General features: G+C 34.6%; 1 protein-coding gene across 3 annotated transcripts in view; it reads left to right on the top strand.

The window, feature by feature from the left end:
* The window catches only part of LOC145680858 (uncharacterized), a 109507-nt gene that overhangs the window by 27424 nt on the left and 65017 nt on the right, over positions 1-17066 (top strand). For all 3 annotated transcript variants that reach the window (XM_081751992.1, XM_081751991.1, XM_081751990.1), the window contains exons 4-5: positions 6779-6915; positions 11134-11282. In XM_081751992.1, coding sequence (XP_081608118.1) covers positions 6779-6915; positions 11134-11282 — 286 coding nt within the window. The remainder of the gene's footprint in view (positions 1-6778; positions 6916-11133; positions 11283-17066) is intronic.

Below are 17066 nucleotides of genomic sequence, written 5' to 3'. Positions count from 1 at the left end.
TTGCCTTTTGCGGACGATATTGTCATAGGTAACCCATTTTTCATTGCGTTATAATCTTGTCTGAAAAAGGCTTGACTTTTATCCGTGAGAACAGGCTTGTGGCAATTGACATGTGATCCTTATTCCTTTCACTGAGATTGTGAAGTATTCATACTCCTAACTTGCTGACTTTCCCTAATTTCTCCAGATATCGGAGGATTGACATGTGTTCAACCTTTCTGCTACATTTCTTGTTGATTGACGTGGATTTTGCTCCAATATTGCCTTTAAAAGGTTGTCATCAAGGTCGGGAAGACGTTCCACTCTCGATTTGTTTTTAAAGTCGTGTCTTTAGAACGGAATTTGACAAACAAATTTCTGACTTCCAGGTCGGTTATTAGTCATTCACCTTATATATTGCATATTCTTTCAACGTCGCCATAGCGCTTTTGCCTTATTTAAATTTCCAAAACATACATGACGAATATGCACTTTTTTACTCTCATAGCCGAAACTGTAACACAAATATATAATCTTAAAATATATATATACTGCTTTCGTCAGTTGAAGTTTTAATGGCAATCCATTTTAGGGGTTAGGAACAACAGTTTAATGTAACGTGCACCACACAAAACAGTTGTCAGAAGACTAACTGAACCCTTATCTATTTAGTGAAAGCAAAAACTCGTTTGTCCCGGTGACTCATTGTGGCTAGATACGAATAATAGATTCTACCTAGCTGCGTCGGAACTTATTTATGACTCAACTTATTAGATTTTCTTCAAAGCAAATCGATGACTCAATCAGTTGGAGTATGATATCAAGTTCAAGTTCAAATCATCAATAGAAACTTGGGTGTAATAAACATTAAAATGAAGACTTCTGTGATTTAGGCGGAGGAATGTATCTTACATTGCAAAAACTTCAATGGTTTTGCGAAATAATAATTTATCTCCATAACAGAAATGACAGCCAAGCATACATTACTTCAAGAAGAAGAACTTTATTACGGACACTGTTAAGCATCTATTCAAATAAAAGGATCGCGAGTATAAGTTTGTCACATACCAGTTGGAAAGTTTTCAGTAAGTTAATGTGGCTGAATTGGTACTAACCACCACCAGCTAACACCAGAATCAGAATCACATTAAGTGGTGGCTTTAAGCAATTGAGTTTAGTTAAGGTTTCCTCAATAACTCATACCACTTTACCAATTCAAAGATTAATTTTCACAAGTAAGCGAAGTCATTACTATCCGATTACTTTTAGTTTGCGCATTGCTTAATTTTGAACGGAATGTCCATAACCTCAATAGGAACTGTCTACACACAAGTTATGATAATTAGCTATAGGCTATAGGAACCCGTGTAACGTGGGTTCCTGTCACCACGGCATGGCGCGTCCTCAGGTTGCGGATCGAGGAGAAGGCCTCTAGGTATAGAGGTTAGCTGCGAATATACTGAATAAGCAGTCGCGGACAGCCGACTAGGAGTGGTCCTCCAGCTTGGGGGTTTGGGTAGGGCTAACAACCTCATCCTTAAAAAAAAAGCACTTGTTCAGAAATATTCACAAAAGCCTCGGACAAGGACTGATAACTTGGCACGACCTCAGCAAAAGAAAATGGACATGAGATTTGGAACATGGAATATTAGGAGTCTTTATAGGGCAGGCGCGTTAAAATCCGTAACGAGTGAGTTAGAGAAATACAGGATGGACGTAGTAGGAGTTCAGGAAGTTAGGTGGGAAGGAAATGGATCTAAGAATTCCGGAAATTTTACGTTCTTTTACGGGGAAGGAAATAAAAATCACCAGTTAGGAACAGGGTTTTTCGTTCATAAACGTATATTACCAGCAATTAAACGGGTTGAATTTGTTACTGACAGACTTTCTTTTATTACTCTTAGAGGACGGTGGTGTGATATTATTGTTTTAAATGTACATGCCCCAACTGAAGATAAGGATGACGATATAAAAGACAGTTTTTACGAAGAAGTGGAACGGATATTTGACCAACTCCCGCGATACCATATAAAAATTCTATTAGGGGATTTCAATGCGAAGGTAGGACGAGAGGATATTTTCAAACCGATTATAGGGAACGAAAGTCTGCATAGAGAAAGTAATGACAACGGTGTTAGACTCGTGAACTTTGCAACATCCAAAGACCTAATCGTGAAGAGTACTAAATTCCCACATCGCGACGTTCATAAATACACTTGGACATCACCAGACGGAAAAATACACAACCAAATTGATCACGTTTTAGTAGATAGAAGAAGGCAATCTAGCATAATTGATGTCCGGTCGTTTAGAGGGGCTGATTGTGACACTGACCACTACCTGGTAGTAGCGATAATACGAGAGAGGTTATCGTTGAATAAAGGTAATATTCATTGTCCGAAAACGGAGAGATTCAATTTAAAGAAATTAGAAGAGAGCCAGGCAAGAGAGAAATACCAGATTGAAGTTTCGAATAGATTCTCGGCTTTAGAAGATTCGGAGTGCACTAGCGTTGAGGATACCTGGATTGAAATTAGAGATAGCATTAGAATTTCAGCAAAAGAAAAATTGGGGCACGCGGAAATACGTAGGAACAAACCATGGTTCAACCAGGAATGCATTAAACTAGCAGAGAAGAGAAAACAGGCAAAATCACGCTGGCTACAAAATCCTAATGAAATAACTGCACAAAATTTCGCAGATATCAGGCAGAAAACTTCCAAAACTTTTAGAACAAAGAAACGCGATTTTCTGAAAGCTAAAATTAAGGAACTTGAAGATAATAGTAAAAATAAAAACATCCGGGACATGTATAAGGGAATCAACGAATTTAAGAAAGGCTATCAACCTCGTGCTTATCGTAAAGAAATCTGACGGTACAGTTCTCACTGACACGGATAGCATCTTAAATAGATGGAAAGATTTCTTTGACGATTTGCTTAACACGCAACCAAAAGCTAGTGTGCGTGGAGAAAAGGTGATACACACCGCAGAACCGTATATTCCAGAACCCAACCGAATAGAAGTAGAAACCGCTATAAAGAAATTAAAGAAACACAAATCTCCGGGTGTAGATGAAATTCCGGCTGAGTTAATTTTAGCTGGAGGCGAGAAATTGTGGAACAAGATACACAAACTCATTCTCCTTATCTGGAACAAGGAAGAATTGCCACAGGAGTGGAAAGAATCAATCATTGTTCCAATTCACAAGAAAGGCGACAAAACTGACTGTAATAACTATCGAGGCATTTCTCTTCTGTCAACATCCTATAAAATCCTTTCAAATATTCTGTTAGCAAGACTGACCCCATACGCAGATGAAATTATTGGAGATTATCAGTGCGGATTTAGACGAAATCGATCAACTATCGATCAAATATTTACCATTCGCCAAATACTCGAAAAAAAGTGGGAATACAATACCCCAGTACATCAACTATTTATTGATTTTAGAAAGGCTTACGACTCGGTTAGGATAGAAACATTATACAACGTTCTTACAAAACTTGGAATACCGAGAAAGCTAATTAGATTAATTAAGATATGTTTAAATGAATCCCAAAGTAAAGTCCGGGTAGGAAAATTTTTGTCCACGAGCTTTCACGTCGAAAATGGCCTGAAACAAGGAGATGCGTTGTCGCCATTATTATTTAACTTCGTTCTGGAATACGCTATAAGGAAAATCAAAGATAGCAACCAGGGCCTAGCGTTGATCGGTATTCACCAGGTTATGGCATATGCTGATGATGTAAATTTAATAGGGGATGATAGGAGAACAATAGAAAGAAATGCAGAGATTTTATTAAACGCTTGCAGGGACATGGGTTTAGAAGTAAATGCAGAGAAAACTAAATACAGGAAGTGCGTCGGGACCGGAATACAGCAAATTATGGATGCGTTAAAATATTAAATAATACTTTTGATAAAGTGCATAGTTTCAAATATCTAGGATCAATATTAACAGAGGAAAATCATATTCACGAAGAAATTAAATGTCGACTAAAAGCAGGGAATTCGTGTTACTATTCGGTTCAAAATATCTTGTCGTCGCGAATTCTGTCGAGGAATTTGAAGCTTAAAATATACAAAACGATAATTATGCCTGTTGTTCTGTATGGCTGCGAAACATGGTCGCTTACTCTGAGGGAAGAACATAGACTGAAAGTATTTGAGAACAAGATCCTGAGACGAATATTCGGACCCAAGAGGAACGGAAATGGGGAATGGCGGAAACTTCATAATGAGGAACTACATAAGTTATATGGTTTACCCAACATTGTTAGGGTCGTCAAGTCTAGAAGGCTTAGGTGGGCGGGTCATGTAGCTAGAATGGAAGAAAGTAGAAACGCTTTCAAAGTCTTGACTGGAAGACCAATCGGAAAACGACCATTAGGAAGACCTAGGCGCAGATGGGAGGACAATATTAAGATGGATCTTGCAGAGATTGGAATACAAAGTAGAAACTGGATCCAATTGGCTAAGGATAGAAGTCAGTGGAGAGCTTTTGTGAACGCGGCATTGAACCTCCGGGTTCCATAGGCCATAGAGTTAGTTAGTTTTAGTTAGCTTTAGGCTTTGTGGCTTTATAATTCTAATTTGATGCTTCGATTCATTCAATCCCCAAGTTATCTAAAACAAATTGGGTATTAACATTAAATATCGATTCTTCGTCCTTTCTGAGAACAAGGAAAGACAATTGATCTGACGTATGTATTGTCGTTTTTAGATAAATAGAATTGATACGACAATATAATATCAGAACAGAGCCCATTTTTAGATAAATTCTTCCAGTCAGAGAGTTGAATTGGGACAAGATAGTACTATTCCACATTTGGATGTTTCAAGATAAATGAAAATTAAGTTTTCAGAAAATTTGATAAATAACAGTTTCATTTTCTTGGAAAATACTATAAGGGACGGCCACACATGTCTTCTACCAATAAAATTCAAGTTTGAATGAATTTAAACGTAAGTTAAAAAATATATGTAAATAGGTAAGGTTAATGTTGAAAATTGTGGCATAGCATTATTTTGCTCCTAAGCTTTATTATATATAAAAGATGGGCTTGTGATAAGATAGTGATATGCCGCATTAGGATGATTTCGAGAAGAATATTAATGAAGATTTCAGAATATTCAATAATTACTAGTTTAATGCTTTCTGATAGATACGTAAATTTGATTGTTTAAAGTGAAATAAATATCAAGAAAATATTATAAATATTAAACTTTTTTTGTAATTTAAATAAAACGACAATTTCTATTCTACGTAATTCATTAACATGTTCAAAAGAAAATAAGGTTTTTCTGAGCACTACAGACTTATTTTTCACGTATTTTTTTAATATAAATTTACTTCCATGTTTGATAAATATTATTATTCTTACTATTAATATCAAACTTAATGAACTTATAAATTTATTGTACACAGTTAAAATGATTTGTTAAACAACCTGTACTAAGTTTTCGAGGAATACTAGGAGTCATGTTCTTCAACTACCTACTGATCAGTTTGGGGGAACACGATTAACTCTGATATGTGTTATTTTAATGGCTTGAACTGAGTATTCCTCATACTAACTAGGTTGGAAGGAATTATCTTAAGAGAACTATCTGTAAGTTTTTAACATATTGTATGTTTTCATACTTAACAAATTGAATTTGCTGTGTTCTTTGAATCGAAAACAAGGCCGTTTGTGTACAGCCAAGATTTTCTCGTTAAATCAAGAGAAAAGTGCGTGTCAAAATGATGTACTACACTGGTGGAAACGTTATCTGATACGATATTGCCAATATCTTGTTATCTTCGCCGCTGATATATAATGGGAATATAAACATCAGTACATGTCATATAGAAATATATTCCTCTTCACTACTATTAAGTAAAACTTCAATATCACTTTCTTTGATTATATAACAATCTTTTTCTCGCACGCTTTCTGACACTTCTTGTACTATCTTCCGTTATGTTGCTCCGATATGTGGCATAGGCTGCTCATACTAAAATGTTTACGATCATATTTATGGAGAAACACAGATTTATAGCACTAGTGCTCATATCTCTTAAAAATTCATTGAAATATTTTACCGACAGTTAAAAGTATTGCAGATGGAGACTCTTAATCAACCCTTAATTCATTTTCGGACAAAGTGTGGCATAAAACTATCTTGCCTTGAGTCCTTCAAGTCTATTAATTCTCAGAATTCTATTTAATATGCAGAACAACTTCTTTAAAAGATAGTAACAAATAGTTCATTCCTATGTTCCTTCAAGATTTAAAATGTATGTTATGAATAAATCTAGTTTACTTTTCAAATTTTGGTAAGTATCCTGTTTATTGATTAGGTATCATAAAAAGGACTAGAGCAAGTAAACTTTTTATGTCTTGTTAACAAGTTCTCGATCTTTGATCTTGCACAAAGAATGTAGAGTATTAAAAAGAAGAAAAACTTAGTGTATTTGATGAAGTATAGCAAAGTCTGATTATAAAGGTAAGACTTCTTTATGCTTCGTAAATAAGGCGATCTTTTTCCTTTAAATGTAAAATTGAGAGAAGAGTTATGTACAAACTCAGTCACAGTAGTAAGTTTTAAGGAATGTGTTTTTTTATATATAATAAGTTTAGCAACACATTTAGCTTCAGTAACATTTTATACTTTTTAACTATGTATCTAAAGAGTAACTATGATTATTTAATACATGAATTCGTTTCTATGTAGTATACTAATTGATTCTATGTGAATGAGTTTCTTTTTTTGCACAGTATGCTAATGGATTTCTTTTACGTTTAATTTTCAGCTGAAACAAATCATAATGGGATTGTATGTTGATCCTGAACACCCGGATGATGTTCTTGAAAGTTACACATTCAATTATTTTTATGACAACAACCAACATCAATTAGCATTGGAGCAAAAGCTAGGAGAGAATATTAGGTAATTGTGTACATAATATTATATCTAAATAATTACCAAGTTTAAAAACTATGTAACTTGCAGTTGTAAGTTGAAGATAATGCATGCATAAATTTTGGTGTTAGTGTTTTGCAAACTGTTGACAAAATAATGGCTGGAGATGAAAAAAAAAAAATACTCCTGAGAAATGAAATTTGACAGTGTTCAGCATTCATTGTCGGAATGCGTTTAATTGGTACTAGTGTGAAGTTACATTCAGCATAAGATAAATCTCACAGACAAAATTCACAGTTTGATTGTTAATAAGGAGAAAATATTGGTGTTATGTCTTGTCCAACACATTAAATATAACTGTTTTTTTTTATAATTTACTAGCTGAAATACCCATTCTTCACATGGGGGCTGTATTTGGAAGTCAATGCCTGTGGAAGTCTCATTATTCATCTCAGCGACCATGAAAATATGGATTTGAAACTAATATCGGTCATTTTAGATTATTTGTACATGTCTCGGTAACCACCCTTCCCGCAGGTGACCCCGACCCGTAGCCGAATGGGGTGAATTTGGAAGTTAATGCGATCGGGGTTTCACCATTGATCTCAGCGACCGCGAAAAGTATGAATTTGATATTAATATTGCTCATTTTGGATTATTTTTTCTTGTCTCGGTATCTGCCTCTCGGTGACTACCGGCCCGCAGCTGAATGGGGTGAATTTGAAAGTTAATGCTGTCAGAGTTTTACCATTGATCTCAGCGGGCGCGAAAACTATGAGTTTGACACTAATATCGGTAATTTTCTACTATTTTTACATGTCCCGCTAAACGCTCCCCTGAGACCCCCTGGTTCGAAATTAAAAAAAAAAAAAAAGTTTCGTCTTGGTCTGAGGCCTGGACCAAAGTACCCGTGACCCAGGCCGCACACACACAGACTCACAAACAAACAAACAATTTTATTTATATTAGATACATACAAGACAGTACCAATGATACTAATTTTTTGAAAATCTTAAAAATGACTTGAACAGTGAAAACACCGTCTCAAAACCCAAATTAGTTCTATTATGTATTTAATTATTTGTACATTGTTCTTTTTTCAAAATGTAGCTTTTAACGATTTACCCAATCAATAGTTTGAAAGAATTTGATTCTATTTAGTGATTTTTAGAATCTAATGATTTCTCGGGTCTATATTAGGAACCTCGAAGTATTGTTTGCGGAAGCTAAAAATCCAAGGTTTAACTGGAGGTCACAATGGTTCAGCGAGCGGTCAACCCTTACATCCAGATTTATGAGTTGGCTTTACATGGAAATTACTTTGTGCAAAACTTTTAGATTAATTGCAACTCTTCAGAAATGTCAAATTAATTACTCTCCCTCAATCTTACGAAATCTAGAGAAAGCTAAGAGTAAGCCTCGACTTTTCCCACTTTGTTATTGTAAAATTGTCATGGTAACAATTATTTTTAAGTTGATTATCAATTTATTTTGTTTTCAATCTCACAATTAATAGCGGAATTTAATTTTAAAAGATTCTTTTAAAGTATTATTTTATGGTTAAAACAGAGAAGATACTGATTTCAAAGAACACTTTGGATAATATCACTTTCCTTGCTCGCCTTACAGCGTTCGGCATGACTCACAGAGTAAGTAGTTGTTTAGTAATAGGAAGGTCATTAAATCAACAGACAATCTCACATATCACGTTCTGAAAAGAGATCCACACTTATCATATTTTTTCTAAAAAGAAAAAGTATAATCATGGAGTAATTTGTTTGTATACGTAATTAGTAACTTATCTCGTAACAAAAATAAAATTAATAGCACCCATAATTGTGAAACATGATTCAATGAACAAATCCATACAAAATCTTACTCACGTCTTAAACACACGCCTTCACATTCAATTATTCGATGGAGTATTACGGCTATAGTTTAATTTGTCAGCAAACTAGAGGCTCTCTTGATTACACTGCTACTTAAAAGGCCAGATTATAGGCCATATTGCTAATGGTGAGAAATTTTCTCATATGGGTCGAAATTTTGGTTGTGAACCTAGAACTGTAGGTAAGTGGTTGGGTCATCATGCGGAAAGGGAGACGTAGAATGAAATAGGTCAAAATCCAGGAGCGGAAGACTGCGGGTAACATCATCGATCCAAGATGGAGCTCTGCTTGAAGAAGTGAGGATCTACCTTTTTCGTCATCGATCTATCTTGAAAGATAAAGCAGTTGAATTACCATGTTCACACGAGACAGTAAGACGATGTCTTATTTAGCTGGACTCTATCATTCACTTCCAGCAATGAGAACTGTTCTTACTCACTGTTGTTGAGGTTATCACAAGAATAGGCGTCTAGAATGGGCTGAGAAGAATGTGGGTTTCCATAAACCAATTAGAATGTCATCATCTGGTCCGATGAGAAGCGGCTCCTTTGCGATCAGCGAAAGGAGAATGATATTACGGAGACCATACAGGACATGATATCTTCCACGATATGGCAACTGCACCGAACATTCTAGACGAGTTTCAGTTCATTTTTGCTGTTATATAACAGCTGTAGTGCTGGCTGAGATTGTTCCTGTTCTTGGACAAATGTTCTGTTCTTGGACAACTTATATCCAAGTTCTGGAGAATACGCTGCTTACATCTCTCCATAAAAAGTTTCCAGAAGACCACAATAATGTTCTTACTTCAAGTCAGACTCAAGCATGGTTAGATTACCCGGATGTATAGAATGGTCTTTTCGCTCTCCAGATCTTAACCCTATAGAACATCTTCGGGCGTTAAAGTTTAGGAATAGGAGGAACGCTGATACGATCACAAAGAAGAAATTATCCAGGCAATCGTAACGGAACTCTGGAATAATTTCAACAACATTCAACTATATGCTGGAATCTTGTAGCTAGCATACATAATCATCTAGGTGATGTTATTGAAGCCTAAAGTGCTTACCTAAAATACTAGAGTTATTTTATTTTGAAATAATTGTCTTTTAGTAATATGTTCTTCTTGTTATTTAACATATGTTCTTTTCAATAATAGAGGACTGAAAACTTTTGTGTTTGTTCCAAATTAATGTCTAAAAGACATTTGGTTTGGATTGGATTTGAGTTTAGCGTCCCTTTCATCAGCAAGGCTATATGAGACATAGACTTACAGCTTAACGTGGAATCCGAACAACATAGTTCCTGCTAGAAATCGAACCCAGACCTACTGTGCCAAAGGTGCGTGCGCTATCCTCAGTATTATTTCTTGACCCGCTTCTTGGTTCATTTTTCTTTCTTCTCTTGTATTCGGTAAAAAGAATAACTAGGACATAAAGTGGAATATAGTACATAGTATGACCGATTTTACTTTTCTGAGGAATTGGAAAACTGCACACAGAGACTGGAAGAACTGTACACATCTTCCTTTTCTGAAACAGTGCTTCTTTATCTATTAACATTGAACTAGGTGGATGTTTAGTGAAGTATATTGAATTTATTGCTGTGGGGATTTCGGTGCAGTGACAGTAGGTATAAGATTTCATTGTTTGCTGTAATTTATGGTGTTCCATTCTTGACTAAACTACATTTATTCACATTTAATTTTAGGTCAATAATGCACAAAGAGTGTAAAAGTGCATGACTGGATCGGGACTCGAATCCGGGATCTTTGGCTACCGTACCGATGCGTTAACCACTACGCTACACAGTACGCTCCCAGAACACCTTACACTTCCTTACTCTTCCGTGCTCTTTCACTCAGAGCATGTGGTTTGTACCACAACCTAGCTATTGTGCTTGGACATTCCATTCATTGTCCATGTTCAGAACACAATGGTTGTATTGCCATTATTGTATTATTATCATTAACCGTTAGCGGTGTACATTTTTTCCAATTTCTCAGGAAAATAGAAGTCATACTATGTACTAAATTTCGACCTTAACTGCTAAAATTATTCTTTTTACCGATCCCAAGAAGAAGAATGAAGTAAGAAGTGATTCAGAAAGTAACCCTGAGGGCTAAATGCGTAAGTGAAGAGTGAAGTTTGCGTAATATATAGTAGAAAATAATAAACTTTGATGCACCACCCAAGTAACGATTTTCGCTTTTTTTATATAAACAACTAAAGTTTCTTTCCGTTGATTTTAGTTTATTTAATTTATCAATAGCGTATAATTCTTGTAAAATAATACATAGTCCAATAAGCATTAATATCGAGTTTAAATGCACTGTTTTGTTTTATCTTCTATATAGAAATCTAATGGAAGGACAAGAACTGGAACCCACGGAAATAAAAAATATGACATTATCTCTCTTGCGATCATGTATCATGTCTTGTCAGTCTCTTCCTCCATTACCAAAGGATACACAGATCAACCTGAAGCTTACGTACTATGATGAAGGTTAGCTGAGCTTTTTCTTTGCTGATTAAGGCTTAAATATATTTATTAATTGTTTCCTTAAAATTTAACTATAATTATTAGATTTTATAAAGTAATTTAGCAGAAATACTGTTAGTGAATGTACATCAACTGCAAATTTTAAGATACTTCTGACAAAGGCTATCTCTATATTTTTATTTATACTATAAAAAATAATAAAGGTAAGCAAAATGTCTCTAGATTACTAGGTAATAAATAGGAATTATTATAGAGAAACATAGGGATCCATCACCAATGAAAAGCGGTAAATCAAACCAGTTAGATTGAATCTCATAAATTCTGCAGAGGAAACAAGTAATACATATTTAATAATTTTTTATTTCATTATCAAATATTTCAAGAATTTTTGGGCATGGTAGCTCAGTAATAGAGCGCTCATGAAGATGTGAGGGGTCGATGAGTCGATCCCAGATAATATGAGTTTGTGGTGTACAACATAGTAACTGGGTCTTCGTGGGTTCTTCTGTTTCCTCCAACATTCTCGTTGTGCCTGTTCTTTCACAATCGCTTCTTTTCGTTAACCTCCTAAAGAATAATCATTGCGGGTAAAATTAAAGATTAAAAAAATAGAAATGTTTTTGAAGGATCATCACTAAAATGTGGCTCTTTCGTTTGACATATTGGGCTTTTACTTCTTATTCCTAGTTCCTTCGTAATGCATGATCCCTCAATTAAGAAATGTAAATGTATTTGATCACTTCAATGTTAACAATTCAGTGACTGTAGCAGTAGATCTGGGAACTTTCTTGACTATGAAGTTTTATATTCTACCAAATAGACGGCAGGGACGATATGTTTTAATGATGTGGAAATGAAGCCTATAAAATCTATTTGTTTATTTTTCACAGCAATTTGAAGTAGTAGTTTTGTGTGAGAAATGGACATTTCTTGTAAACACTCTCGGGAATGATGTTTTTATGATTTTAAATGTACTTTAACCCGAAAATAAAGTATGGAATGATTTTATTTGGCTTTTGAGGATGGAACACCATCCAATAGGACTGCGTACAGTTGGTTTTTCGGATTCAGCTTGGTCGCACATTTCTCAGTTATGAATTTCGTAGAGATCGTCCATCCAAGTCTATTACTCAAAAAAATTCAACCGAGGTAAGTTCAATTTGATATGATACATTTTACAAAGAACGAAACTTGGATCTTCATACGAACCCAAAACTAAACAGCAATCCACTGTCTGAGTGTTTCAAAGTTGTTCGTTCCAGGAGTGCTGCCAAGCAAATGATTGCTTGTTTCTTCGGTTATACTGGATACGTGGTAACCATAGCTTTAGAATATCGAAGTAAATGCTGAGTGGTATACAGCAGTTTATTTGGCAGAGGTAATCAATGAATTGCGGGAAACGAACCCAAATTATAGCATCATTTTTGATTACGTCAATGCCAGTTCCCGGCTAGCACACCAAACTGTAGATTTTTGTCCAGTAAAAGTGTCGAATTAATTTATTCATTGTCCGTACTCACCTGATTTATTACTAATGACTTCTATATCTTCCCACACATGAAAAAAAGATATGTGGTGAGCAATTTGTGTTACCTAGAGTAACTGTTGACGCTCCGAACAGTGGTTTTGAGGTAGCAGCCTCAGAGTAGAAAAAATGTTTTCAAAATTGGTTTCAACATATGCAAAAGTGTATCAATCTTGAATGTGAATACTTTGAAAAATAATATCCATTTCCAGAATTTCACATGTCTTTTTTTCATATTGATTGCAGAAACTTACCCAGCAACCCTCACACAATTATATGTATCGCCTATTTGACTTTGCAGAGTAGCTTGATTAGTTGAACCATTGAATGTAGTCTTTACGTTATAAAAATAAAGTCAAAATTAACTTAGAAGTCTACCAGAAAGTCTGGTTTCAAGTCCTATTCCGATCAGTCATCCTGCTAGCTTTCTGATTTTTGTACTAAGTTCAATTTTCAACAGAATAACAAAATGTTTTGTGAATGACAATAAACCTTTACAACTGTAAGTCTAACTATAGATTTCTGGAAAGATTTGTTTATTTTAGAAATATTCTAGAATTCATTTCCTTTGTAATATGAAGCCCTGTCAACTCGATTCCGTGCACCTTACGCGTAATGTTTATGCAAGAACGTGTCCTACCCATTTTAGAGTCTCGAGCTCATTCGTATGATATGCAGGTTGCAGTTATAATTAACTTCCGCATTTTATTTTATAACTTCCTAAATTTACCCGTCTGTTTTTATCGTATTTGTATTTTATTTTCCGTATCATTGTTTATATTTTATCGTGCATATTTTTTTCTCAGAGCTTTGTTTTCAAACTTTCTCACTCTATTCTTAATTACGCATTAGCAATAAATTTCTATATCCATACAGTATGAAAAATTGTTCAACCCAGGCACATCTCCTATATTTTTCTTTATAGAAATTGGTATATTTGTGCAAGACTAAAGGAAAAATATGTTACTGATAGCCGGATATTTCTCCTTTACACAATAAAAGTTACAAAGAGATTACATAAATAAGAATACTGGAAATCCTACACGTGTTTTATAGGCATCCTCGTCAGATCTGGTCATGTGTGGCAGAACAGGAACACCAGCGCCACCGCTGCCAAGAAGAGAGTATAAAACAGCATGTAACGTCTCAATCGATATCAGTTTCGGCTGGTCAGATCCCCTCTCTTAGCTTGCTTGGAGTTCTGAGAGATCTAACCTAACCCAAGCCTAGAGTTTTGTGGGAATTCCTCCTTTGGCTACCTGGGACTAGGGACACGTATTTTATCCAAACAACTTAGTGAGCTTTGTTTTAATCTTAGGACCATACTCCAGTGACTTTATGTTATATTGTATATAACAGGAATTTCATAATATAAATTTGTGGGGGAAAATCAAATCCCGTGTGTTAAATTGCACTACCAACTATATTCAGCAATTGTCGAGAAGTCATTTTGCCCTTTGATATACGCCCATATGTACCAAGGGAGTATCTAGGGACAATATTAAATATAATTATAAGATATTGTTTTCAAAAAGTAATTTATTACAAAACAAACCTTAAAAGTATTATCTAGAAATCACAGTCTGTTTCTTCTTTACAATTTGAATTTTTGTTCCATAAAGTAGTTTTAATAGCAAGAGACATTATATGCATTTAAAAAAAGATATAGTGCAGTTTTATAAGTTCATTTTTTGAATAAACACGCAGTTAATATGGAACGAGAATTATTGGTTTCAAAACTAGAGATGCAAGGGCTCGGAAAAAAACCGGCTTTTTTTGAAAAAAACTCAGGTTTTTTCTGCTTCGTTTTTTTGTTTGGGAAATTTTGGGCTTTTTTGAAAATTCTGCTTTAAATTGATAAACCAGATTTTGTTTCGCTTCTCTATAACACAAAAAGTCATTTAATTAGTGGTTGATGCTGATAATAATATAAAACCTTGAAAATAAACCATGAATTTCGAAAAGATATTTCAAACAGTTTTACTTCTCAACATATTTACATTATGAATTCCAAAGGATTAACCAATGTATATAATAAGATTTTTTTTAACTTCTTACATACAAAGTAAGCATGGTTGGCAAGAACCATGGTTGTTTTTGAAAATGCCAAAAACCCGGTTTTTCGGGGGAGTTTAAATTAGGTTTTTTGGGTTTAGATATTTTGCTTTATGTATGTATATTAGATATTGACAGAAATAAGTTTGTTTCGCCTTGGTGTTATTATGCAACAACGGGGTTATGCTGGAAGAGGTCACATAAGCTTAAAGAAGTCCGGTCAGTAAATTTATTAAATTGAGAAACTCCCGCCCTAGCCATCGGGAAAATCCCGTCATTACTCTAAACGTAAAACAATAACGGAAAAATCCTGTTGTTGCTTTGCATGTAAAATTTAAAGGTCAACGTATCATAATCAGTACGCTAAAACTGAGGTATTAAATTACAAATTTAGTACGTACATATCATTGAAACTGCAATCCAAGCTAATGTTGGAAGCTACGTAGGCAATCGATAAATTTTGCCAATTTATATCAATATATTTAAGCAATCTTGGCTTCTTTATAAAACAACAGGCATGCAGAAATATACAATTTAGTTTCGTTTCGTATGTTTAGGCTTAACATCCTTACGTAATACCGAGGTTATCAAGGAGAAGACTTTCGCTTAAAGTTACATCCGAACCGCTACTTTGTTTACGCATGAAAGAAGGGTTGTTGTTCGACCGAGAATTGAACATGGGACACCTTGATTAATAGGTGAAAAGGAAATAAAACTAATGCAGATGGTTTGATGTGTGGAAACGTCACCATAAAGTTCACAACGATTCGCATTTTTCGTTCTTTTTATTTTTATTTTTTTGGTTTAAACCAGTTGTTTATTTAAAAAAAAGGAAAAAACAGCTGGTGTAAACCAGCCAACCCTAAAAGTAAATACTTCTTTAAAAAATACTCAAATAAGTAGCAAAATTTTATGTAGTATTTTTACTTCAAAATATTCCATACCCTCTTTTTGGAACAAAATAAAATTAAAATAAAACATAAGAAGAATACTTAGATTTATATGATACACTTAAAGGCTGCACATCTAGAGCTTTTGGTTTTGTATATTCTTGAAATTCTACAGTTTATATAAGCACCATCACAGTTTACTCAGTCCTCAAGTTTTCTATATTTTTAACAAGAGGGATTCAACATATGAAGGGTGTGAGGTAAGAACATGGTAACCCACAATTTTACTATTTTAAGAAATTAGAAATTTGCTGCTGCACAATCCATTTTGAAAGTCGGAAAGCTGATTTTTCACAAAAGACTATACATGAAGGATTAAACGAAGCGGTATGCGTTGCTGTCTATCTAGTGCTGCATAACTCAGCAATTGAAAATTTGTTAGTTACCATGTTCTTGGCTCACACCCTTCATATCATTATGGAACTCTCCCCACCCTACCACCACCAAAATAAAAAAAAATAAAAAAATTACGGAATATATTTAAGTTAAGATAAATACAACTGCACAACAAACATGACTGAGTGAAGCTTTTGCGCTTCTATCGGGAATTCCGGGATTCAACCCAGCATTCGACCATTCTGACAAAACTTTTCTTCATTTCATCTATGAAGTAGAAATAGTGCGTGTACTGTGAGTTGGCCGACTTCATTTCTTATTGATTTTAAATCGTTATTATTACTAATTACCAGCATTGACGGTTTTGCGAAGGTTAGGGGGACGGTCTTTCGGACTGAAGCCTGTTCCCCAAAATTACGGAATGTCTAAAACAAACGAAATATCTATTAGTCATGCCTTTACTCATAAACTCCCGTCAAATAAAAATTACGAATGTTTAGAAAAACTAAACATTAGTAAGGGAAAAAAACCCTCCCAAAATACTTTTCTAAATCCGCCACTGATTCTCAGTATAAAATGATCTTCAAGGTTGTATCCGGAAGATTATCTCTAAATATATAAACGAAACGAAATACAGTATTAGTTATGCCTGTACTCATAAACTTCAAGCTCCTCCCAAATAAAATTAGGACATTTTAGAAAACGAAACAATCAGAGAAACCCGTCCCAAAGTACGTTTCTAAATCCGCTACTGATTATTTGTATAAATTAGTATTCAAGGTTGTATCCGGAAAATTATTGCTAAATCGTTGCACAGGTACAGTATAACAGAAATGTGGAAGTACGGTTAGACGGATATATTGAATAACGTACGCTTTGACCGATATATAGAAAAACGTAAGTTTAACTTTTGCGCTAGAA

Source organism: Thermobia domestica, chromosome 3, assembly GCF_964235325.1.
Source record: "Thermobia domestica chromosome 3, izTheDome1.hap1.1, whole genome shotgun sequence".
Taxonomy (NCBI): Eukaryota; Metazoa; Arthropoda; class Insecta; order Zygentoma; family Lepismatidae; genus Thermobia; species Thermobia domestica.
This window is presented reverse-complemented; position numbering and strand designations above follow the sequence as displayed.